Source organism: Giraffa tippelskirchi, chromosome 1, assembly GCF_054371585.1.
Source record: "Giraffa tippelskirchi isolate mGirTip1 chromosome 1, T2T-mGirTip1v1.2.pri, whole genome shotgun sequence".
NCBI lineage: Eukaryota > Metazoa > Chordata > Mammalia > Artiodactyla > Giraffidae > Giraffa > Giraffa tippelskirchi.
In genome coordinates, this window is record NC_137275.1 from 157,006,448 (window position 1) to 157,032,788 (window position 26,341).

Here is a 26,341-nt window from a genome sequence, read left to right on the forward strand (position 1 = left end):
GTTACCAAAGGGGATGCTGGGGGTGGGTGCGGGGGGGGGGGGAGCTGGCGCAGGATAAATTAGGAGTTTAGAATTAACAGATACACACAACTATACACTAAAAGATAAAAAACGGGGAGCTACTGTATAGCACAGGGAACTATATTCAATATCTTGTAATAATCTATCATGGGAAAGAATCTGAAAAAGAAAACATATATATGTATAAAACAAAAAGAAATGTCTTCAGAATACAACAACATAAAAATCAGTTAACACGTGAAGCTGTGAATCTCACCACACGCTACTGAAAATGTTAAGTCCAGGCATAACCTTCAGACAGAAAAGTGAACAATTTTGTACATAGGTTGTCTATACCTTCAGTTTAGTTCAATTCAGTCACTTAGTTGTGTACAACACTTTGCAACCCACAGACTGCAGCACACCAGGCTTCCCTGTCCATCACCAATTTTCAGAGCTTGCTCAAATTCATGTCCAACGAGTCGGTGATATCATCCAACCATCTCATCTTCTGTCGTCCCCTTCTCCCCTGCCCTCAATCTTTCCCAGCATCACGGTCTTTTCCAATGAGTCAGTTCTTCGCATCAGGTGGCCAAAGTATTAGAACTTCAGCTTCAGCATCAGTCCTTCCAATAAATATTCACAACTGATTTCCCTTAGGATTGACTGGTTGGATCTCCTTGCTGTCCAAGGGACTCTCAAGAGTCTTCTCCAACACCACAGTTCAAAAGCATCAATTCTGCAGTGCTCAGCTTTCTTTATGGACCAACTCTCACATTCATTCACGACTACTGGAAAAACCATAGCTTTGACTAGACAGACCTTTGTCGGTAAAGTAATATACCTGCTTTTTAATAGGTTCGTCACAGCTTTTCTTCCAAGGAGCAAGCGTCTTTTAATTTCATGGCTGCAGTCACCATCTGCAGTGATTTTGGAGCCCCCCAAAATAAAGTCTCTCACTGTTTCCATTGTTTGCCCTGTTCCCATCAATTTGCCATGAAGTGATGGGACCAGATGCCATGATCTTTTTATGAAAGTTGAGTAAGCCAGCTTTTTCACTCTCCTCCTTCACTTTAATCAAGAGGCTCTTTAGTTCCTCTTCGCTTTCTGCCATAAGGGTGGTGTCATCTGCATATCTGAGGTTATTGATAGTTCTCCTGGCAATCTTGATTCCAGTTTATGCTTCATCCAGCCTAGCATTTCACATGATGTACTCTGCATATAAGTTAAAAATGCAGGGTGACAATATACAGCCTTGACGTACTCCTTTCCCAATTTGGAACCAGTCTGTTGTTCCATGACCGGTTCTAACTGTTGTTTCTTGATCTGCATACAGATTTCTCAGGAGGCAGATAAGGTGGTCTGGGATTCCCATCTCTTTAAGTTGTTTCCAAAGTTTGTTGTGATCCACACAGTCAAAGGCTTTAGTCAGTGAAGCAGAAGTAGATGTTCTTCTGGAATTCTCTTGCTTTTTCAATGATCCAATGGATGTCGGCATTTTGACCTCTGGTTCCTCTCTGCCTTTTCTAAATCCAGCTTGAACAGCTGGATGTTCTCGGTTCACGTACTGTTGAAGCCTGGCTTGGAGAATTTTGAGCATTACTTTACTAGTGTGTGAAATGAGTATAACTGTGTGGCAGTTTGAACATTCTTTGGCATTGCCTTTCTTTGGAATTGGAATGAAAAGTGACTTTTTCCAGTCCATGGTCACTGTGGAGTTTTCCAAATGTGCTGGCATATTGAGTTCAGCACTTTCACAGTGTCATCTTCTAGGATTTGAAGTAGTTCAGCTGGAATTCCATCACCTCCATTAGCTTTGTTCGCGGTGATACTTCCTAAGGACTACTTGACTTCGCACTCCAGGATGTCTGGCTCTAGGTGAGTGATCACACCATCATGGTTATCTGGGTCATGAAGATCTTTTTTGCATAGTTCTTCTGTGTATTCTTACCACCTTTTATTAATATCTTCTGCTACTGTTAGGTCCATACAATTTCTGTCCTTTATTTTGCCCATCTTTGCATGAAATGTTCCCTTGGTATCTCTAATTTTTTTGAAGAGATCTCTATAGTCTTTCCCATTCGATTGTTTTCCTATTCTCTATTTCTTTGCACTGATCAATTTCTGTACCTTAGACTTACTTTATTTACATGTGTTAAAGCACCTTTCTTTTGATCCATTGTGTTTGGCTGAGCTCCTTCTGCAGTGAATCCCAGCACTGTGAGGGCTCCTGTAAGTGAGAACCACCAGGACACAAGCTCTATGTACACACTTTCTCATGTAACCTGCAGAACAACCCTATAGACAGACAGAAGCCCTATTATCCTGCTCCCGAGGTCAGGAGTTCCGCCTGCAAGAAGTGATAGCAAAGCTGAGACTTGCAGTGAGGGTTCATCAGACAGGAAAGCAGCAGCACCATTCCCAGAAAGCAGCTGTAAAGCAGTACAGGATGGCAAGAATGGAAGAGCTGGAGTGCGGTGGGAGGAGGAACAGGGCAGGAAGGTCACAGGAGAGCCCCTTGTAGGCCCGTCCTCGTCTCTGCCTGAACCTCAAAAAAACCTGTTTTCAAAAGTCACCTTCCATCTACCTGTCTGACCCAACTTCCAGGGAGAAACCTTAAGAGATGGAATGACTGGCAACAAGTTTCAGAAATAGGTTCCTAACTTACTCACACACAAGACATTTAAACTAGGAACCTAACCCAGAGCCCCAGACGTAAGCAAGGGTGAGAACCTGAAGAAGAGTCTCATTACTAAGACCCAAGAGATGGATGGGCTCCACACTTCTTCTCTCAGTGGAGAGTGTCTGGCCCCTGCCACCTCCATCCCTCGGCACCTAGGATCCATTGCAGGACCAGAGGCAGCCAGCTACATCCATAAATACAGATTCAGAAATATGCCTTTCAAATATCTCCAAAAAAGTTCCACAACCAAAAAAAAATTTAATTAAAATTCCAGGTAAAATCAATTATTTTAGAGATCCCAGAGATTAGTCAAATCCCTCCCTTTTGCATGAAATATAAACATTTGTATAAAACTGCTAACATTATTAAACAAGCCTGATTTATCTAGCACATGTAGGAAGTGAAATACACCCTGAGAAAGGTGGGGATGAATTTCCACTATTTAACACTATTAATTTCATCAGTTCCTAATGTACTTGCTTGCTTCCTTTACCAGGGTATGCAATACATCAAAATCAATAACCACCAGCTCACAGTCATCTCTAGAAATATTAGATACAGTTAAATGAACTCAGGGATTTTTGATACTTATATTTCTGTTTGAAACTGAAAACAAGTAATTTACCCAAAGCCTCAAATCTAGCAAGTGATGTAACCACTGATGTACCAGTTTCTTCATTTTGGATATTTTCTTAAGCTACCATTCTTGTCTTTACACCTCCATTTTCAAAAGTACTTCACCAATATTTAGTTTTTAAATAAGCTGAATATTTTAAAGTCTATTTTTATATATAAAATACAATGAGATAGTTCTTTTTAAAAACAAACTTTTTTAATTGCACATGTAATAACTGACTGCTTTGGAAACATAATAAAGAAAATTACAATACCACCAGGGAATTTCCTGGCAGTCCAGTGATTAGGACTTCATGCTTCTACTGCAGGGAACATGGGTGTGATCCCTGCTTAAGGAGATAAAATTCTGCATGCCCCACAGAGTGGCCCCAAAAAATCAAACAAACAACAGCAACAACAACAACAACAAAATGCCATCAAAGAGGATGATGTTAAAACGTAATGTAAATTTCCATAAGTTACAAGTGTACTTCAAAACATAAAAATATATACTGATGTAACTTTCTCCCCATTTTCCCCCACAAATTACCACATACGTTTCCTCCAAATAGTAAATATGTTTGTACTGAGTGTTGGGGGGGGGCACTACCCCTTTGCACAGCAGCCAACAACACATAGGAACCAAATCCGTGAACAGCTCACAATAGATTTGGAGGAATTATAACCTTATTTCACAAAAGAAAGCACTTCAATTTGATGACATTTTAAGCTAAATGCTTCCTACACATAAAATGAACATTTCTTTTAAGGACCAACTAATCTAGAAGGTATATAAACAAGATTATAAATATTCTTTCCTGCAAAGAGTCAGCTCATTGGAAAAGACTCTGAGGCTGGAAAAGACTTAAGGCAGGAGGAGAAGGGGACAACAGAGGATGAGATGGTTGGACGGCATCACAGACTCTGTGGACTTGAGCTTGAGAAAGCCCCAGGATATGGTGAAGGACAGGGAAGCCTGCAGTCCATGAAGTTGCAAAGAGTTGGACACAACTTAGCAACTTAACAACAACAACATAAAGTTACATTGCTTTTATCATCTTCTCTTCCATATAAAATATATCCATTACAAATTCATAAGCAGTAAATATCTTCTTTGTCTCTATATGTCAAATTGGGTGAAATACTACACGGGAAATCCATTCATTCCAAAGGACTGCCAGAAAAAAAAAAATTGTGGAGAGACACTGCCCTCTGCTGGTGAATAATACACACTGTCCACTACTCTGAGAACAAAAGGAAATACATTATTATTTTTAAGCACCATTGTCCAAGATACAATTTACAGAACATATTAGTGAGTTTGGATTATACGGGAATGACAAATACACACAAAGTATATGTCTTAGAAAAAGTCTATGCAATTTCAGGCTTTTTTACAACAACAAATACAGAACACTATCTGAAAATAGTCTCCAAGTAAATTCCACTTTAATTCTTTCAACAACTGTTTAAATAATGTGTATCAATGTTGTTTATTTACATTTTTCAATAAGTGAGGAATATCATCTTAATCAGATATCAATAAATAACTATAGGATAAAGTTTTAAACATTTTAAAATTACTAGGAGCATGCAGAGACACATATATTTATCACCTCCTCCTTCATAGTGAAATTTTGGTTACAAGCTAAATATTCTGAAACACACAGATTTCAGAGTATCTCTACTATGCACCTATGAGACACATTTAGACATTACTTTAAACATTATGGCTCTCCATATTAAGATACCTCTGAAAACTATAAGAAATAATTTTATTGGACATTTTGTAAATAGCACAAAATAATATATGAAATCAGTCTTGTTTGAAAAAGAGAGATGGAAAACATCTCCAAAAACACAGAAGTAGACCACATAAAAGATGAAGGTCCCTAACCGTTCACACCTAAAATTCATTCCACAGGCCAAAGGCCCCAATAATTAACCATATGAATCCTTTCATTTCTTTTTCTATTTTTGTTTTTAAAAAACATAGCTTCATACTATACAAAGTACACATTAACTAGCTTTCTGCTTTTTACTTAAAAATATATTTTGAAGTTCTTAGTCATATCACTACATACAGAGGTATTCCACTGCTTTTAGCAGGTGCACAGTAGAAATGCAGGGCACTTTTTATTTTTGCCAAACTAACATGTAGAAGCAACCTTATTTTAAAACTCACTTGAGCCTACAACTATACACAATTATCTACATGAAAACTTGGAATGCCAACCCTTTTCAGTGACTCAAGGAAAAATCTTTAAAAACCAAAAGGTGTACCAATACAGAGGGCAAATGCACATCATTTTTTTGTGAATGACACTAAGTATTCACAGTTTTTTTTGGGGGGGGAGGGATTTACTATTTATAAGTATTTGCCTTATACATATACCCTGAGGAAATCAAAACTAAAAAAGACACATGTACCCCAATGTTCTCTGCAGTACCATTTACAAAAGCTAGGATATGAAAGCAACCAGATGTCCATTGACAGATGAATGGATAAAGAAGCTGCAGTGTGTGTACACACACACACACACACACACACACACACACACACACACATATATATATAATGGAATACTACTCAGCCATAAAAAGGAATGCATTTGAGTCAGTTCTAATGAGGTGGATGAACCTAGAGCCTATTATACAGAGTGAAGTAAGTCAGAAAGAGAAAAACAAATATCATATATTAACACATATACATGGAATCTATAAAGATAATACTGATGAATTTGCAGGGCAGCAATGGAGACACAGACAAAGAGAACAGACTTATGGACAAGGGCTGCAGAGAGGAAGGAGAGGGCGAATTGAATGGAGAGTAGCATGGAAGCATATACACTAGCATATGTAAAATAGATAGCCAATGGAAATTTGCTGTATTACTCAGGGAACTCAAACCGGGCTCTGTAAAACCTAGAGGGATGAGAAAGGGTATTAGATTGGAGGGAGGTTCTAGAGGGAGGGGACATATATATACCTGTGGCTAATTCATGTTGATGTATGGCAGAAATCAAATCAATATTGTAAAGCAATCATCAATCAATTAAAAATAAATAAATATAATTATTTTAAAAAGTATTCAGGCTTCCCTAGTGGCTCAGATGGTAAAAAATCCACCTGCAATGTGGGAGACCTGGGTTCAATCCCTGGGTTGGGAAGATCCCCTGGCAACCCACTCCAGTACTCTTGCCTGGAGAATCCCCATGGACAGAGGAGCCTGGTGGGCTACAATCCATGGGATCATAAAGAGTCAGTCACGACTGAGCAACTAAGCCCAGCACATAGAACTATCAAAACCTCATAAAAATAATGAGCCTAAGAATAACATTCTTTTATAACCATATAGCATCCCATTGATCTTTCCTCATTATATGACTTTATTTTACACCACAGCTAAAATCCCCAACTGAAAACACAAGTAACTCTATAAATAGCATCTTTCCTTGAAGTTCAAACTTCCTCATCTTTGTTCAGTAATCCATACAACTCCAGTCATTAGTTCTGCTCTGCAACTTACACCATAACATACAAATGGCATAAAATAGGCTAGCTTTGTCCTCCTTTCACTTAGCTATAAATTTACTTTGAAGGTTTATTAGTGAACAGCACAGTCACAAACACCCAAGCTGTCATCAGGCTACTCCTATTAAATTTACAGAAACACATATAGGCTTTGTAAAACCGCACATCTAGATACTGGAACTGATCTTTAACAAGTTTTCCCCTGTTGCAAACTGCCCAGTCCCAAAGAGTTTATCATCCTCTGTTAAATGTATAGCTTAGTGAATGAATGAACATTTATAGTTGTGTTTTGACTACACTGAATACCCATTTCCTTCTATGTCCTATTTCTGATTCCCCCAAATTGTAATTTCCTCACTGTTCACTTTCCCAGCTTTTATCTCAAGTCAAGACCATTGTATTTGGACTGGGTTTTGTTTCATAGTCACTGAATCTGGGAACGGCAGGCAGAAAAACACCTTCAGACATGGTAACATCTCCTGTTCTGCAAAGATGAATCCAATAAAAAGCAACAATTTAACAGTGGTAGGTCCAGGGAACAGAGATAAGCAAGGACACAACGGAATACAGCTGCCCCAAGAAAGATACAGAGTTTCATGGGAGAGAAGGGATACTAAACTGAACTTTGAAGGATGCTAGTTTCTTTCTGAAGCTTTTTCAAGACATCTTTACATACATGTAATCAATAACGTCCACTGAAGACAATTCCTTCCATAGTGATACCTGTTTGGCTTTATCTTGCGGAATTTCGTTAAATAAGAAATGCCATTTACTTCAAAGCCTAATAATCATAAAGTCTAAAGGGGGCATTTCATGCAATGATGGGCACAATAAAGGACAGAAATGGTATGAACCTAACAGAAGCAGAAGAGATTAAGAAGAGGTGGCAGGAATACACAGAAGAACTGTACAAAAAAAGGCCTTAATAACCCAGATAACTACAACGGTGTGGTAATTCATCTAGAGCTAACATCCTACAGTGTGAAGTCAAGTGGGCCTTAGGAAGCGTCACTACAAGCAAAGCTAGTGGAGGTGACAGAATTCCAGCTGAGCTCTTTCAAATCCTAAAAGATAATACTGTGAAAGTGCTGCATTCATTATGTCAGTAAATTTGGAAAACCCATCACTGGCCAAAGGGCTGGAAAAGGTCAGTTTCCATTCCAATCTCAAAAAAGGACAATGCCAAAGAGTGTTCAAACTACTATACAATTGCACTCATTTCACATGCTTCCAAGGTAATGCTCTAAATCCTTCAAGCTAGGCTTTAACAATACATGAACCAAGAACTTCCAGATGTACAAGCTTTTGGATTTAGAAAAGGCAGAGGAATCACAGATGAAGTTGCCAACATCTGTTGGATCACAGAAAAAGCAAGGAAATTCCCGAAAAACATCTACTTCTGCATCATTGACAATGCTAAGGCCTTTGACTGTGTGGATCACAATAAACTGTGGAAAATTCTTACAGAGATGGGAATACCAGACCACTTACCTGCCTACTGAGAAATCTACATGCAGGTCAAGAAGCAATAGTTCAAACCAGATATGGAACAACAGACTGGTTCAAACTGGGAGAGTAGTGTGTCAAAGCTGTATACTGTCTCCCTGCTTATTTAACTTAAATGCAGAGTACATCATGCGAAATGATGGGCTGGATGAAACTCAAGCTGGAATCAAGATTGCCAGGCGAAGTATCAATAACCTCAGATATGCAGATGGACACCACCCTAATGGCAGTAAGTGAAGAGGAACTAAAGAGCCTCTTGATGAAGATGAAAGAAGAGAGTGAAAAACTGTATTAAAACCCAACATTCAAAAAATGAAGATCATGGCATCTGGTCCCATCACTTCATGGCAATAGACGGGAAACAACAGAAACAGCAACAGACTTTATTTTCTTGGGCTCCAAAACCACTGTGGATGGTTACTGCAGCCATGAAATTGAAAGGACCCTTGCTCCATGGAAGAAAAGCTATGACAAACCTAGACAGTGTATTAAAAAACAGAAACATCACTTTGTCTGTAAAGGTCCATATAGTCAAAGCTATGGTTTTTCCAGTAGTCATATATGGATGTGAGAGTTGGACTATAAAGAAAGCTGAGTGCCGAAGAATTGATGCTTTTGAACTGTGGTGTTGGAGAAGACTCTTGAGAGTCCCTTGGACAGCAAGGAGATCCAACCAGTCCATCGTAAAGGAAATCAGTCCTGAATGTTCACTGGAAGGACTGATGTTGAAGTTGAAACTCCAATACTTTGGCCACCTGACGCGAAGAACTGACTCATTTGAAAAGACCCTGATGCTGGGAAAGATTGAAGGAGAGAAGAGACGGGAACAACAGAGGATGAGATAGTTAGATGGCATCACCAACTCAATGGACATAGGTTTGAGTAAACTCCAGGAGTTGGTGATGGACAGGGAGGCCTGGCATGCTGCAGTCCATGGGGTCGCAAAGAGTTGGACATGACTGAGCAACTGAACTGAACTGATGATTTTTCCAGTAGTAACTTATGGATGTGAGAGTTGGACCATAGAGAAGCCTGAGTACCGAAGAAGCGATGCTTTTCAAACTGTGGTGCTGGAGAAGACTCTTGAGAGTCCCTTGGACTGCAAGGAGATCAAACCAGTCAATCCTAAAGGAAATCAAAACTGCCTATTCATTGGAAGGACTGATGCTGAAGCTCCAAGATTTTATTCACCTGATGCAAATAGTTGACTCATTTGAAAAGACCCTAATGCTGGGAAAGATTGAAGGAGAAAGGAGAAAGGGACAACAGAGGATGAGATGGTTGGATGGCATCATCGACTCAATGGACATGGTTTGAACAAACTCCTGGAGGTAAGGGACGGACAGGGAAGCCTAGCATGCTGTAGTCCATGAGGTCACAAAGAGTGGAACACAATTGAGTGACTGAACTACAACAAGATTCATAAAGTCTGATTCAGTCAATACGCTATTATGTTGATCATTTCCAAAAGGTAAAACAAGTGTAGAGGGGATGCTCACATAATGTTCAGTTCAGTTCAGTTCAGTCGCTCAGTCGTGTCCGACTCTTTGCGACCCCATGAATTGCAGCACGCCAAGCCTCTCTGTCCATCACCAACCCCCAGAGTCTACCCAAACCCACGTCCATCGAGTCGGTGATGCCATCCAACCATCTCATCCTCTGTCATCCCCTTCTCCTCCTGCCCCCAATCCTACCCAGCATTAGGGTCTTTTCCAATGAGTCAACCCTTCACATGAGGTGGCCAAAGTATTGGAGTTTCAGCTTCAACATCAGACGTTCCAATGAACACCCAGGATTGATCTCTTTTAGGATGGATTGACTGGATCTCCTTGCAGTCCAAGGGACTCTCAAGAGTCTTCTCCAACACCGCAGTTCAAAAGCATCAATTCTGTGGTGCTCAGCTTTCTTCACCGTCCAACTCTCACATCCATACATGACCACTGGAAAAACCATAGCCTTGACTAGACGGACTTTCGTTGGCAAAGTAATGTCTCTGCTTTTAAATATGCTATCTAGGTTGGCCATAACCTTTCTTCCAAGGAGTAAGTGTCTTTTAATTTCATGGCTGCATTCACCATCAGCAGTGATTCTCAACCCAAATTGCATTTTACCAATCTAAAAAAAAATTTAACTATACATATGCCTATTGAAATTTGTAAACTACCCGACCTCAAAATGTTTCTTCTAAAACACAGTGAATTGCATCACCCCAATTTTCCTGGTAAGTAGCTACATCAGTTACTCAGTGACTGAGGATGGACTTCAGATTCTCCACTGCACAACTCAAAGAGCAGATCCTTCTAGAAATATGGACCTGAGTTTCCAATTCCTTGTCTCCACATTCACTTAGGCTGCTCTAACAGGTGAGATCACCAATAAGAACAAACAGTAAAGTGCTAACAGGACCTGTAAAGGAATCTGTGTTCAGCATCAACACTTCTCAGGCCAGCCCTGACTGGCCAAGGACACCACAGACTGACTTGACTTTGCCACAGATACCATCCCTCACAATAGCACCAGCAAATACATCTGTGTAGTAACTGAGGAAAAAAGCACCATGATTGATCATAAGGCACCTACACTACAAAAATGTGTTTTAAGACACACTGCTATAGTGTAAACCTGCGCACAAATCTGAGATCAGCAGTTTATCTATTAAGACGTCTTAGTCATGCTTATTCAAACTAAATGTTTTAGGATCTAGGATCCACCTCTAATTTGGAAGGTCCTGAGTGTAAATAGTACCAACATTCAAAAAACTTTTCTAAAATTTTCTCTAATCAAATGTGAAATACTAAAGCATGAAGCTACACTTTCCAAAAATTACGACCATGTACCTAAATGGATGTGGTTTTAGAGACATAATCTAGACACTTCAGAACTCAAACATTTAACATCAAGTCACTTTCTAGAACCAATGAGGAGGAAAATATGTAATAGAGAAGGGTTTCACACAGAAGTTGAGCAGGGTTTGGAACACTGTTTTCTTGGTAAATATTTCATCTATGCCTTCAATCCCCTGCAAAGACAGCCTCCAATTTGTTTCTTTACTGGCAGATTAATGCTGTTTTTATTCTTTTTCAACTCTACTCTAGCATCCTCCCAAAATAGAAAAGTTTGCAAGTTAACTTTTTAAACATAGATGGTATGTGCTCTTTGGTTGTTTGATTTTAAGAATGACATAAAATTAAGGGATATTTTAAGTACCATCTGCTCTCTTGCAACAATGGGCAATAATTTCCTGATTGTCTTACTTCATGTACGTGTTTTAAATCTAGAGTATCCTTTATGATTATTGCAGTTGGCATTTTCTTATTTTATGTAGCCCTTCTTGCCTATATCTGTACTGAGCAACCAGGCTGGGTTTTATCTTCTCTTTGTGCCATTCCTATTTCAATTTCCCATTATCACAGAACTGTTGACAAAAGTCATTCTGTTACTTTTTTCTGTCATGTCTTCCAAACTCACTGGGCTAATCCTTTATGAGGACAGAGAAATGCAATTCTAAAAGAACTTATTAAAATTTATTTAACCAATCCAATCCTTCAAATATGAGGACATGGTTAGAAATGCTGTCATTCAGTAAAACAGAAACTATGATGGCATTAACTATCTTTCAGTATCAGCTGTGGTGGAATAAGCCAAGATGCTGGTGCAGTCAGGGCCTGTCAACAAAGACAGGACTGGAAACGTGGGAGTGCACCAGGTCCACCTAACCATCTGCTCTGTGTGGGGGGAAGAGAAACACAGCAGTGAACTAAGGTGTTTGTTTTCAAAGTCCTAACTTGTTAACAAGATCTGTGCAATGAACTCTTACGTACTACTGTGGTTCTATGGAGACCCTCAGAAAAAAATCCATGGCAACCACCTGTCATACTCTATTGGGAAAAGAGCGATGTTTCCAATAAAAACCTACACTCTAAAAATGTTTTACTTAGCATAAATGAAAGATGCATTAAAAGGAAAAATGTTTTTAAAAAAAAGACACTGAAAAACAATGTGAACAATATTGATTAACTCTGTATAGATTTTTTAAAAGATACAGACATATGCTAATAGTTTTGAAAGTATATATAAGAAGTTGTTAAAAAAGGTTTTACCATTAAGGAAGGGACTGAAAAGGGTGCCATTACATATTTTTCTGTGCTTTAATTTTTTTAGCCATGGACATATATTAATTTTTAATACATTTTAACAATGGATAACATACTTAAGAGCCATCATGATTTCCTTTCAAATAATTTTCTGTAAAAGGATTTTAGTACATGGGCACATCATAATTTTCTCAATGATTTCCCTATCATTGGACATATTAGTTATAATTCAATTTTTGCTGATAAATCTAGCACTGCAACAATCATCTCAGTAAGTGTACTTTTGTCTTTGTAAATGTACTCTTTCCAATTATTTCTTAGGAGTGTAAGAAATGGCTCAAAGTGCTTAAAGACATCAAGGGTTACTGATACACACCACGTGCCTGCTTTTCAGGATGCATATCACAATCAACCACAGCCAGCAGAAAAGCAGACCACTCACTCTAACAAGTACATTCTCATGAGTAATGAGAACTGTCCTTTGGTCTTTACTAATATGAAAAGAAAAAGAAATCTTTCACTATTATTTGGAATACTACTGAAGTCTGAATGATTTTTCAATTTTCAAAGAAACAGGTTCTCATACTATTTCAAAAATCATCAGAATCATCCAATTTTATGTTAATTAATGCTTAAAATTAAAGGACAGAATACACACTCCTGAGAACTGGGAATACAAGAAACACTGAAAATTATGATTCGGCCATAAAAAATATAGTTTATGAAAATTTAGAATACTGCTGGAAACAAACTATTCTTTTATCTTAATTCAAGTATGTAGGAAGTATGTAAAAGCCACCTGTGGACTGGAGTCAAACTTAGCATAGGAATCTACAACATCCATGACGGTTTTTTTTTCCAAGGATTTATAACACATGGTCTTTCAAATTCAACACAGAGCCCGAGAGCCACAGTACATCTGTGAACACATAAGCAACAACTCCTTCAAATTCCTCCTCCCAGCTATCTGGCCTACAGAACCCCAAATACTACCAGTTGATGTCACTTCTTTTCAGATGCCCTCAGTTTGGCAGAAAGTAAAAGTGAATGGATGTGAGAATTCAGTGGTAATATATAAAGCAATCCATCTGCCCGGCCTGCTGTGAGCACGTCTGCTGCAAATACTATCCCCAGAGCCCCTGCTGCTGAGCACCTCGGGCCTGAACTCCATCCACCAGGCTTCCCCAAACAGTGTCAAGGAGTTCCCTGACTTAGAAATGGCCCACGAGGAATGGCTTTTTCAAAACGTACTCGGTGAGAGAGGCATGCTGCTAGGTGCCTGACCACCCTGTGGCCCCCATCCTGGTGAGGCACCAGTTAAAGCCTTCTTTACATGTAGGAAGCTATGGCTACAGAGGCAGGTTATCCAAGTACCCCACACAGAACCAGAATTCTAATACGAGTCTATGTGATTGGGTTGGGTTTTTGCTTGCTTGCACTCAAACTAGCCCCCAAAACACTTTTAGCAAGGAAAGAAATACTCTAGAAATGGAGAAATGAACACTTGTATTTCTGACAGAGTTATGAAAAATAAAACACTGGCCTTTCTCCAGGCTTTGAGTTTGAACAGAATACTTTTGATCTCTAATCTGGTCTCTGTGTCCAAAGTATGGGCTTTAAGCTAGCTCTGGTCCCTTTATGATCGTAGGCTGGCGACCTCAGTGCCTCCTTGTCCTCTTCTAGAGAGACAAGCCTCCTGTTACTCTCTGAGGGCAAGCTGGAGTTTTCCTCTATGGTTCCACTAACCATACCCTCCTTTCTATGTGGCCAAGATTGGCCCAATAATCTGATCCATCATCGCTGGAAAATGAAGTGGGAGTTCTCTTAGACCAGCCAGGCCCACCTCTGAGCAAAGGTCAGTTCCCCAAACTGGAATTCTGAAAGAAAGATGCAGAGGAAGCACAACCTAACCCACCACACATCTCTCCAGTCCCCACTGCAACTATGCAAGACTCCTTATAGATTTAACGTCAGTTATTCTTAAGCACAACTCTGAAGAAGCTATAATTTCCATTTTACATATGGGGAAAAGGTATTTTTAACATTCAGTTCAGTTCAGTCACTCAGTCGTGTCTGACTCTTTGTGACCCCGTGGACCACAGCACACCAGGCCTCCCTGTCCATCACCAACTCCCAGAGTCCACCCAAACTCACGTCCATCGAGTCAGTGATGCCATCCAAGCATCTCATCCTCCGTCATCCTCAAGGAAGTCAATTAAGTACTTGCTCCAATCACACAGTTAGGAAAAGGAAAACGAAGAATTCAAGTCAGAGCCCGGCCAATCCTTGAACTTATCCGCCTTTACTGCTGCACAACAACGCTTCCCTAGTACATGAGGAAAATGAAGTTCAGCAGAAGGACATACAACCTGAAAGGGACTCAAGATAGTCTGTTACTCTCTGGAGCATCAACCACCTCCATCACCCTGTGTCATTCCTTAAGTGACCCAAATACTAAGCAGACCGTGGAACCTCAGTAAATACTTGAGCTTTATTTCTCATGAAGCATCCTGAAGGGAAATGCAAGATATAATTAATTTTATAAGACTAATTTGATATTACAAATGGAACATTAAGCATGCTAAATTTTTCATCCTTAATATGTTTTTCTAACCTTTTCCAAAAAGACTACAAAATAACGGCAATAATGGTAAAATACATACATACAATCCTCGTCCCCTATTCAACACAAATACTTGTTATTTATGATTACAAAAAAGACACTCCCCAAGATTAACATTTCATTTCTTCATATGTTTAATGACATTACAACACGAAGTTGAAACTTCCCTTACTCAACTGCTTACTCATTTGTCATACTCAAGTGTGATAAAAATCAAAATATCAAACAAGAAGGGAGACAAAAGGCAACCATAAAAACTACACTCAGCATTATAAGCAAGAGGCATACAAATATTGACATTGTTCTCACTTAAGGACAGCACTTGGAAAAATGCAAACGGATCAATACAAATGAAAAACAAAAATAATGGACAGAATTAGCTGTGAGCACTAACTTTCACAGACAGCGCCACAGAGAATCAATCAGTGCTCTAAGCTATCACGTTGGAAATCATCCCTCCAGAGTATCTGGACAGTTCAGAAGACACTCTGGTTTTACCTTCCTTGTTTTAGAAAGAGGCAAAAAAGTATATTACTGAGCACAGTTTGTAGGGAATAAAAGCAGAGTAAATTTAAAATACCAGGCATGGCTGAAAGAAGGAGAGAACCAAGCACCGGGCTTCTTTATTGTATTGGACGTTTTCGGGATCTGCCAAACAGGGACACCCTTCCTCTTCGAATTGGCTAACACTCTGATTCTTATAACTGCCAAAGTGTGGAATTATTAAAACAGTAATAGAGATTAATCAAGGGTTTCTTCACCCATTCTTTATTACCTTTGATATTTAAACATCAACACCCTATTCAGCTATTACCTTCACTACTTTCAACCTTCTGCTTGAGGAGGGGTCCTGGCATGAGAGCTCCAGGGCTACAGACCCCGTGAGAATTTTCAGGCTACAACTCTGACAAGCAGTTCCGAAGAGAGGTGTGTTCACACTTCCTATTACCTTGCTCAGAACAGAGGGAGGACAGACTACGGATCCACAGATTTAAGTCTGATTATAGTCACTGACTTCAGAGAAATCCCATTAAAGCTTTCTTTTGATTCAAAGAGGGCATATCAAATGATCACAGAGGCAAGATTCCCACAACAAACTTCAAACTGGGCATATACACATGACACCTTTGTTCTGTCAGCAAAAAATGAGTATCTTGAAGGAAAGGGAGCAGTAACCTTGGTTGGCATGCCTTATTTAAGAAGTCCAAAAATTCACACTTAGCTCTTTCACTGAGAAAGAAAAAGCACTATGTGGCTGGCACCTATATAATCTACCATATCCAATGAAATGAGTCCAGAAAGGTACAGGGTACTAGGGGGCCAACTTTCTGCATCCAATCTTAGCCTCACCATCCTCATTTTATGCATCATCCCAACTCCTTGGTTTGAGAAAGGGGGCTAGCAGAGGACAATGCATGCTGAGTCACTTTAGTTGTGTCTGACTCTTTATGACCCCATGGATTGTAGCCTGCCAGGCTCCTCTGTCCACAGGATTTTCGCAGGAAGAATACTGGACTGGGTTGCCATGTCCTCCTCCAAGGGATTTTCCCAACTAGGGATCGAACCTGTGTCTCCTGCATCTCCTGCACTGCAAGTGGATTCTTTTACCACTGAGCCACTGGGGAAGCTCAGCAGAGGACAGAAGATATCCAATTATCTCTGGACCTGCACAGATGGCAAGAAGTAACATATATAAAGTGCCCTACGTCAGGCCTGGCACACTGTGAACAAGCAATGTCCAATCCCACTACTATAAAACCATATGAAAGTAGAATGATTTAAAAACTAATTTTTCTCAGTACAGTGAATATGTCATTCAAAAAGTCAACTTACTTTTTAAGGTATAGAGTTAACTAAAGCCTCAAAAACAGATATTACTTTGATTTCGAGTTAGCAATTAGACACCAATATCATAAATTATATACCTAGTTCCACTCAAATCCCATAATCCAGCAAATTTATTAATAAATTAGCACTAAATGAAATCAGGCTCCCCATCCCTGAGGAATCAAACCCCAAATGTCTCTCCTGCAGACACAATCTATATTAATCACTTGGCTTTCCTGGTATGCTACTTGACGTCTCAGATTTTCTGAATCCCACAATACTTTATTAGAATAAAATGGGGACATAATGTGAACCTAACCCTAATGTCTTCTAAATACATAAATACAAACTCCCCAGTTCGAGTACAAACTCCTAAGGACATGACTTCATCTGCTTCTTTTTCTCTATATGGTATTTTCTCTTCTTCCCTTTAAGCTCCTGTTTAAAATAAAAAAAAAGGCAGAGGACAGCCACTCATCAGCACTGCTGTGTTGTACCACCAGGACCCAAGAAACAGAACCAAGGGAAGGTAAAAAGATAAAATGAAGAATATGAAACCACTTAACTCTCGAAGTTCATATTTTATGTGCCATACCAGACACTAAAATTAGAATGCCAAGAACTGTTAAATGAGCAATGTTCAACAGTCTACATTTACTTTACTTCACAAGCTGAAAGAATAGAGAAATGTCACTGTACTAGTATTCTGCAATCTAAGGCATATTAAAATAGAGACTCACTGTTAAAATGGTTCCTGACTGTTTTAACAAAGACCACCCCAAGATTAAAATTTTTTTTTGGATGAATGCTACCTAATTTAGGAAAAACCAAATTTAATTTTAGAAAATGACTGCAATATAAAAAAGATAAACCCGTATCATGGTTCTTATATGCAAGACATTTTATAGTTAAAATTCCTTTCAGATTAAAAAGAAATCAATTTCAACATTCTACCATCTCTTTTTAAACTTGTTCAGAAGTTTGAGGATTCAAATGTCAGAATGCTTTCAAGTTAGATGGTGAAGTAACTCTCTTGGGGTTCATAAGAGAACATTCTTAGCTTTGCAGTGCAATTTTTCAACTTTCTGGCGTATCATGTTAATAGATTATCACTTAAAGTAAAATTAATGCAAAATAAGAGATATCATTCTGGAGTCACCAACTAGTACCCTTCCTTCCAAGAAGATACCGTTATTTACCGTGCTGTAGATAAGTCTCTCACGCTGCACATACTATCATAAATACACTGCTTCTGATGGTGTAGCCTAGATATGACTGTCCCGCAGACAATGATTCTTTTTAACTCAAGAAAATCAGTACAGTAAATAACTTTTCTTCCCTTAGAGACAATCACAGTGCTGGAGGCTGCTGCAACACAAAAACAAAATATCCTCACAAATGTCTCCAAACAGTCAAGCTGAAAATCTAAGCCAAAGTTTCATTTAACAGCCTGTCAGTTTTTTGATGTGAAGCTAATGAATGCAGTGGCAAACAAATCCATCAAACCTAACATCAAAACAACTGCACTTCATCCCACCAAACGGAAAAATGAAATACAACCTGCAGGCCAGCTCTTTGATCCAACCTAGCCAGGAAGCAGACCTGTGAATGCCACCACAGCTGCTGAGCAGAAGTAACCACAGACTCCATCTCACCACAGAAAGAAAGAACACTCCAGAAGCAGGAAACATTCATCTCAAATATGCACAAATATCTTAGTTCAACCTCTATACAATCTGGTGGATATTTTAAAATCTCTACTAGAAAAAAAAGTATACAGTATTTCACTCTAGATTACTCTGATATTCAAAGCTAGAAAGATGCCTAAAATAACTGGATGGTATGTTCCACTCATATAACAGCTTTGCAAAAGAGGTTTATTAAAAGCCCTTCTGCTCATTATGAAAGCTTTTGAAGACAAAGAAAACAATTCCTTTTGTACAAGCATGTAGCACAATTCCTATTTCAGAGAAGAAACTCACAGGGCACTCACCAAAGCTGAACTCTGCCTGATAGCAGGCATATGGGCACAAGGCCACCTAGAACATTCTTTTTTTTTTTTTTTTTTCAGTGAAAACCTTAATTCTGATAAATGAAATGAGGAGGAAAAATTACAGAACCACTTTCTTAGGTAGGTGGGTCCTCTTAAGGCAAGGCTGTTCTCTTCTGCAGTATCATGCAGGATTTGGTTTGCTATATTTGGCAGGTCAAGGCAAAAAAGAGCTGAATGATCCTGAAAAGAAAGGGAAAGATAGGAACAAGAGGAATGCCAAAGTTGGGGGCATTAACAGAAATTTTAGAAACAAAGATAGTCAAATTAAGTTGTTGTCATTGCTCACACCTATACCTGTTTTATGAAGACCTGTTGTACAATCTATGCACAAAAGAAGCCTTATATAAGAGATGAGGCAGTTTGGGTAGATATTATAATAAAAGGCCATCTGAATGAAGTGCTGAAAACAGCGGAATACACTGACAGGCAATGGAATATCCACATATAATAATTACTGTTGTTGCTATTATTATTATTATTATTTACTTGAGAACATCAAAGGTTAAAGAATATATTGGAATTTGGAAGATGAGTATTTGGGAATGGCACAAATATTGGGATGGATGTTCTAGTCAATGTTAGCTATACCTTAAATGGAGGGAAAGTTTCATGAACAAATACCACATACCAAGAGATCAGTAATACATTCAAAGGAAATCCACAGAAACCCCATCTCCCATCCTGCTCCAGCGATGCCACAGTGGTCAAGCAGCCAAGAGGAAAGGAAGCAGTCCTGGATGTTCGGCAGTGCCAACACTACTCTCCCTGCTGGCTCCCATCAAACAATTCAGCCTCCAAGGGATGAAATTCACAGAAACATACACAGTGCCTGGCATACAACAGACAAGCTCTACCTGAAAAAACAGAACTCTCTCCCCATCCATATTAAGTCACTTGAATGGCTTAAAAGGTCCCTAACCAAAGCCTGTTGGCTGCTAAACAAAGACCACCAATATTATTGGTGAGCCTGGGGTTATCTTTTCAAAATTATTTTTTTAATTAAAAAATAACCTCCTGTAACAGCTCTTTTCTAAGTTATGAAAACAGAAATACTGGTTTGTAATATACAAAATATTATCAGTTGAGATTCTTGACTCTGCCCAATGTTAATTAACGCTGTACCAGACGCTTTATCAGATGCTTTTACATAGTCAAATCAACATGTGACAGGTAAAGCAGCAGTCATTTCCCAGTGCTTCAACTACAAAAAAGCATGCCATTGTTTTTAAAATTATCCCCCTAAATGTATAACTCATTATCACTTGTGAAAAATAACTGTTTTTTAAACAGTTATCATTTAGAATGAATTAAAGAACACAAAGGATTAAGACAAACAAATGTGGTCATTCTCAAAGCTAAAATTTGGCTTTTAATACAATTCATAATTAATTCACTATACATTGTATTTTTCTCCAGCAAAAGACAAAAACGGCCCAATTTACAAATTTTCCTAAGATTAAAAATTACACATGTTCATACACATACCCACACACACACCACAGTAAATCCATAAGGTTGCCTATCAAAACAGACTTGAAAAAAATCAGTGGATATCACCATGTCAATTATTAACTGAAAATCTCTGATGTAGGCAGAATGCTGCCCCCCACACTCCCACACCCCACTTGGTCCCACCCCTAACAGCAAAGATATCCATATCCTAGCCCCTGCAATCTGTGAATATGCTATCTTTTATGACAAAAGGGATATTATGGATTGCTTGCTTTGAAATGTAGGGGACCACAGCAAGGACCTGAGAGGCCTCTAGGAGCAAAGACCTGGCTGACAACAGCAAGGAAATAGGAACTCAGACCTACAACCACAAGGAACTAACAGCCAACAATCCCACTGAGTAAGAAGTAGATTCTCCACCAGAATCTCCAGTAAGGAATGCAGCCCTGCAAACACACTGATTTTGCTGGTGAGACCAATGTTAAACATATAACCTACAGGACTACAAAACAGTAAAAAGAGTACTGTTTTAAGCCACTGATTTTATGGGAATTTGCTACAGCTGCAATAAAAAATTAATACATTTTTATTATTATTATTTAGGTGAGTAGCACCACTTCACCAAGAGTAAGAAAAGGATGGAGACAACATCTAAAATCACCTCCAACACATGTAACTATGATGAATTTTAAATTAACTGTCCAACACTGCATTATAGCCACTGAACATTTTGTCATATCCTCTGACTAAACTGAATGATATAAATCAACACAGCATTAGTGGCTATCTACATACTTAAGTTTTCCACCCCTACCCCTACAACAAATCTATGGGGTAAACAGGTATTCTTAGTTTATAGAAAGAAACAAAAAGAAGAAATGACTTTCCTGATATTCTCTGGTTAGTAAAAAGAAGAGCTGGGCCTCAGATCCCTGCTTCCCTGACCATGGCGCTCTGCTTCCTGAACAATCCCACACAGTTCTGGGCTTATCAGCTGAGACTTCAGAGAGGACCACTATCAACCTCTCTTACGTGGTCACACTCCACTCCTACTCTGTCCACATGGAAAGGTGGAAACACACTCAGGATATTTTAGACTTAGGGAGAAGCCAATACTCAGAACTACTGATGAAACTGAAAGCTACAGTAAACAAGCACAAACTGATTTTGTTGGTGATTGAACAGCTGGGATAGTTGACTTATTATGTCAATGACTAAAGATGCAAACCATAAAATAGCATACCTTTTTATAACCTCAGGGTTATGACACTGTTCCGATATAGATATAGGCATTACTTTTCTGCAAAATAACGGCAGTAGCTGGCCAAGGTACATACACTGAGCTTTCTGTGGTTTTTTTAAATTAGGTTTATTGTAATAAGAAGGATGTGAAATGGAAAGAAGTAGTTCAGTTCTACTCCTTTCTAAATTACCCCTCATAAATAAAAATTACTCAGAACAGAGAAAGTTTTCTAATAGCAAGAGCTTTCTTTTATGTTATGAATTCACTCAAATGCTTGAGCTGCCAAAGGGCTATATTCTTATTTTAAAATATTATGCAATTTTCTAAATGTGCATGTAAAATAAACCTAGAGTTGTCTTCCCTGAATATATTTCTATCCATGTTCACTCAATGGTTCCACACAAAAGTTTTATCATGTAGAATGAATAATATTTGCCTAGACCATGCAGAGGCCACAACAGGCCACATAGACTCTATGTGCCATTTCCCACTAAATACAGGGCAATTCTGCATACTCTGTAAAACACATAGTTTCATTAAGAACCTACCCTCTGCCAGCATGCACCTCTGCCTTAAAATCCACAGGAAGCGAAGCAACTTAATAGAAGCTACTGTCACTTTGAAAATGCCCTCTATTTAACTCTGCAGGGGGGCAATTAATAAAATTTAACACAGTTTCTTGTGAATGAAAATACACAGTTTGTGAGCTAAATTTAATATACTGAGTAGGAGACACAAATTTTTATACCAAATTTAACATGAAGATATATTTCTTGTTAAAGTATGTTCTATATTATTACTTTCAAGAAATTCATTTCTGCACTAAGGGCAGTTTTAATCATTTCTTCTTACCATCTTTCCTTAACATCTTGTTACAATTTTACCAGACACTTTCCTCTGTAAATAGCTGTTTTCTAAGCCATGGACTGAACTCTAACATGGAAGGTGCCAAGTCCACCTAATATGGAATCACAGGAAGCCACTGGAAAATCTCACACACAAAAAAGCATCTTTCCAAGAGCCACTGGAAAATCTCACAAAAAAACAAACAAACAAGATGGCCTTAAGAAAGCAAGCAAGCCTCGGTTGCATAAAATTACCTCTCAAAGTACACTGCTTCACATTAATTTCAAAACAAAAAAATGTTGCTACAAATATTAACATAGCCTATGTAAAATAAATATATCTGTCTGGAATAAATCACTGTGGTCACAGGCACACAACATCATTGAGGAGAAAAATAAATGATGCATGTGATCTTAGCTTTCCCACTATAATAACTAGAATACACATTTAATTTATGCTTTATTTTTTGAAGCATAACTTACCAATTTAGCAACTTTCCCATAGTCAATCCATCTGACAGTAGCAAAATTTGTAGATTCTGCACAGTTGAAACCATGATTAAACCCAGCATGGTAGCCATATGGGAAAGTGATCATAAATTCTCCAGCTTCCTGGGTGATCTGCAGGGTAGAGGACATATAATATTTCCCAATTATAAGGCATCCCAAATTGCAAATACAGTTAAAATATATTTCCTATTTAAAAAAAGAAAAAAAAATATTATGATGTCCAAGCTATACTAGTATAAAGAAGTCCCCCCAGATTCTTCACTTAATTCTTTAATAGTTTTTCAGGAGACTTTTAAAACTTCTAAACAGATGATCCTCTGGCAATAGTTCAATCATTCAGCCCATACCCAGAGAAATTATATTTTATTTGAAGATGTCTGCTGTATGTTATTCAAAAAAGTGTTCATAATAGCATTCAATACATTTTAATACTTAAAAAATTCACATTACTGGAATTATAAAACAGGACATATCACAACTGATATTTTTCAAGTTACAGCTATAAAGATTTTGGCAACACACACTGAATGTTATGAATTCTTGTTGCTAAAGAGTTGATTGTATTCAATAAATTGTCCTTTCATTATACTTGGAAAACATTCAATTAACTATATTTCATTTAACAGTAAAATTTCTATCAAATAATTATTCAAATATATGTACAACATATAGGTATGTATGTGTGAGTGAGTGCATTTGCAAATATAATTAAAATAGCTTGGGTCAATCAGCCATCAACCTAAAAGCAAAGATAAAAATGTATTCAGTCCATTCCTAACTTTTAAAGAAATCTGCTTATTTTTTTTTCTACAATCACCAAAACATACAAAACACACCAGGAACAATGGAAGAATAGTGAAACTAAATTTATCAATGTTTTTTTAAACTTGTCTGCTCAATACTAGAGTATCAAATCCATAACTCACTGATTCATTCAGTCACCTTGGTTCGAGAAATAAACATGTAAGTACGCACCCATGTGGAAACATATAGGAGACACACTGTATAAATACATGTGCACACACTGCACTCAGTAACCATTACAGGAATGCTAAAATGTTGTGTGTGGAAGTACTTTCCTTCCCAACAATTCTAAAATTTAGCTCATCACCCCTGCCCCCTGTGACATCCCAGCAGGTGTTCTATTGCAATGAGCAGCAATTCAGCTGCCACCTGGCAAGCAGAGAATGGCTTATCAGGGTTCAACATGGTTCCAGTTCCATCATTTCAAGCCACATGAGAATACAGCCTGATTTTCTTCTTTTCTAGTCTCACTGAATCTCATTAATTACAATTGTGCTTGGAAATAAGGCATTTCCTTGTACCATGTGATAAAATAAAACTTACTTTGCTCAACTATCACTAGCCCTATAAAGGGGAGTTGGGGGGAAGAGAGTAAGACTGCTGTCAGTGGGATAAGGAAACGAGCTTCATTTCTCCACAAAATCCCATCTATAGTTCTTCCCTACTCTACCTGGAAAACTCCTTCCTTGCCATGCTGAAAAGTACCTATTCCCATTAAATGGGACCCTGAATATTATGCCTCTATATAGTTTCTAGAAACAGGTCAGTCCCAATTAGCTAAAATATAAGGCTAATGTACTGCTTCTATGAAATAAACTGATTTTTTTAAAAAAGAAGGGTATAGAAACAGAAAAGACTAACCAAGCATCATAATTCCATACAGCGAAAAATGGTAGAAAGGGTAGTGCACATAATCGAAAAGCAGACATTAGCTATTTGGCAAACATACTTTTTCATATATATATATATACACACACACACACACATATAAGAATATGCACGAATACACTGAAAAAAAAAAAACAGACAAAAATGTTAGTCTAACTGGGAAATTATTGCCTAAAGAGTAAAGGTTGAACTGAGGCGGAAGAGTGCATTATTATATTACCTATACTATGCAAAGCGCTTCATATAGATAATCTCTTTTCAGCCTCATAATGGCCCTATTAAATGGTACTCTTATTATCCCCATTTTCCAGTTGAAGAGATTGAAGCTAACAAAAATGATGTAATTTACCCAAGAGGTAGAATCAGAAATGAACTTGGGAAGAATCAATGTCATTCCAAAGTCTGCTACTCTGTCCAAGGTTACATTATCATCATTGGAGAATAAGCTCCTCGAGGAGCACACTGTCATCACACATCCTTCATCAAGGTAGAGGGGAAATGGCAATATTTCATATGAAAAACTGCAGCCACCAATCAGCCCTCTAAATGGCTGGTGTCTCACCATCTGTGGACAAGCACTCACCATTCTACTTCCCACAGAAGCCACAAAATGTCCCATCCTCAAAAGACTGGGTAAGAACGTAGTGCATTTGGTAAGCTACCAAATAGTACCTGGAGAGCCTCAGCCCAGAAAAGGGTGCGAGGCACCTATCTCCTTCTCCCCAAATATTAGAAAGAAGCTAGAAGCTACTACAGCCTCCATCCTGGGAGAATGAGCCAATCCTGCAGCCCTGCTATTTCACATAACCCCCCTCCAAAGAACAATTTGGTCAATTCCCATCACCAGCCCTAAACTCTCAGAGCTTTCCCTGTTTTGGATGGCTCTATTCTGCTCCTTCTCTGCCTTCTAACATTCCAACTTAAACAAAAGTGCTTAATCAGGCTTATGACAACCACCTGAGAGGAAGTACACTGATGACACATGTCTGAGACTGGAAAGCCTAGTGCTTAGAGGTGTCTACAAGTAAGACAATGCCCCCAGAAGGAGTGGCCCCATTGGGGGCGGGGCACAGCCTCTGACTTCTGTACCTGCGGCAGTGCCGCAGCCCACCCACACCTGTGGACATTACCCATTGTGCACATCTCGAAGGCACACTTTCTGTCGTGGGGAGAAGTACGTAACTAAACAAGTGGTAAGAGCATTCTCATCACGGACATGAGACAAACATGTCTCATGTGTGACTGCCACACAGACTGTTCATGAGTGAGCAGGACCACCCCAAGGCGGAGAATGATTCCCAGTCCTTGCAAAAACTCTACTTTGAACAAAGCCTGGACTGGTGGGAGTGGGGCCCCAGGGGTGAGGGGTGGGGGAGATAGGCAGAAGACGAGATTTTAAGGGCCTGAAATAAAGAAGAGGGAAAGATTTAGTCACAAGTGAAAAGCTTTTAAAGTGGAAAACAACGAGGATTATTAAAGACAGTCAAATAAAAAATGATAAAGAGAGTAATGTTTCTGCAAGTAACTAAAGACTTAATCCTCCTCCAACTGAGAGAGAGCTTTTATTTATCTGGTTGAAAGTTTTTTTTTTTCATTTCAGCTTCTTCACATAAAAACACTCATGCTCTGTAATAATTCTGACCCAATAACAATCCATGATCACA

At 38.6% G+C, this 26,341-nt stretch overlaps 1 protein-coding gene across 23 annotated transcripts in view; it reads right to left on the reverse strand.

Annotated features, from left to right (window-relative positions):
• Positions 1-26,341, reverse strand: part of KDM4C (lysine demethylase 4C) — a 435,647-nt gene that overhangs the window by 299,305 nt on the left and 110,001 nt on the right. For all 23 annotated transcript variants that reach the window (XR_014056674.1, XR_014056681.1, XR_014056693.1 and 20 more), the window contains one exon: positions 22,959-23,096. Coding sequence is in view for 10 of the 23 variants with exons in the window: in XM_081500458.1 (XP_081356584.1) it covers positions 22,959-23,096 (138 nt within the window). In the remaining 13 variants the exon portion in view is untranslated. The remainder of the gene's footprint in view (positions 1-22,958; positions 23,097-26,341) is intronic.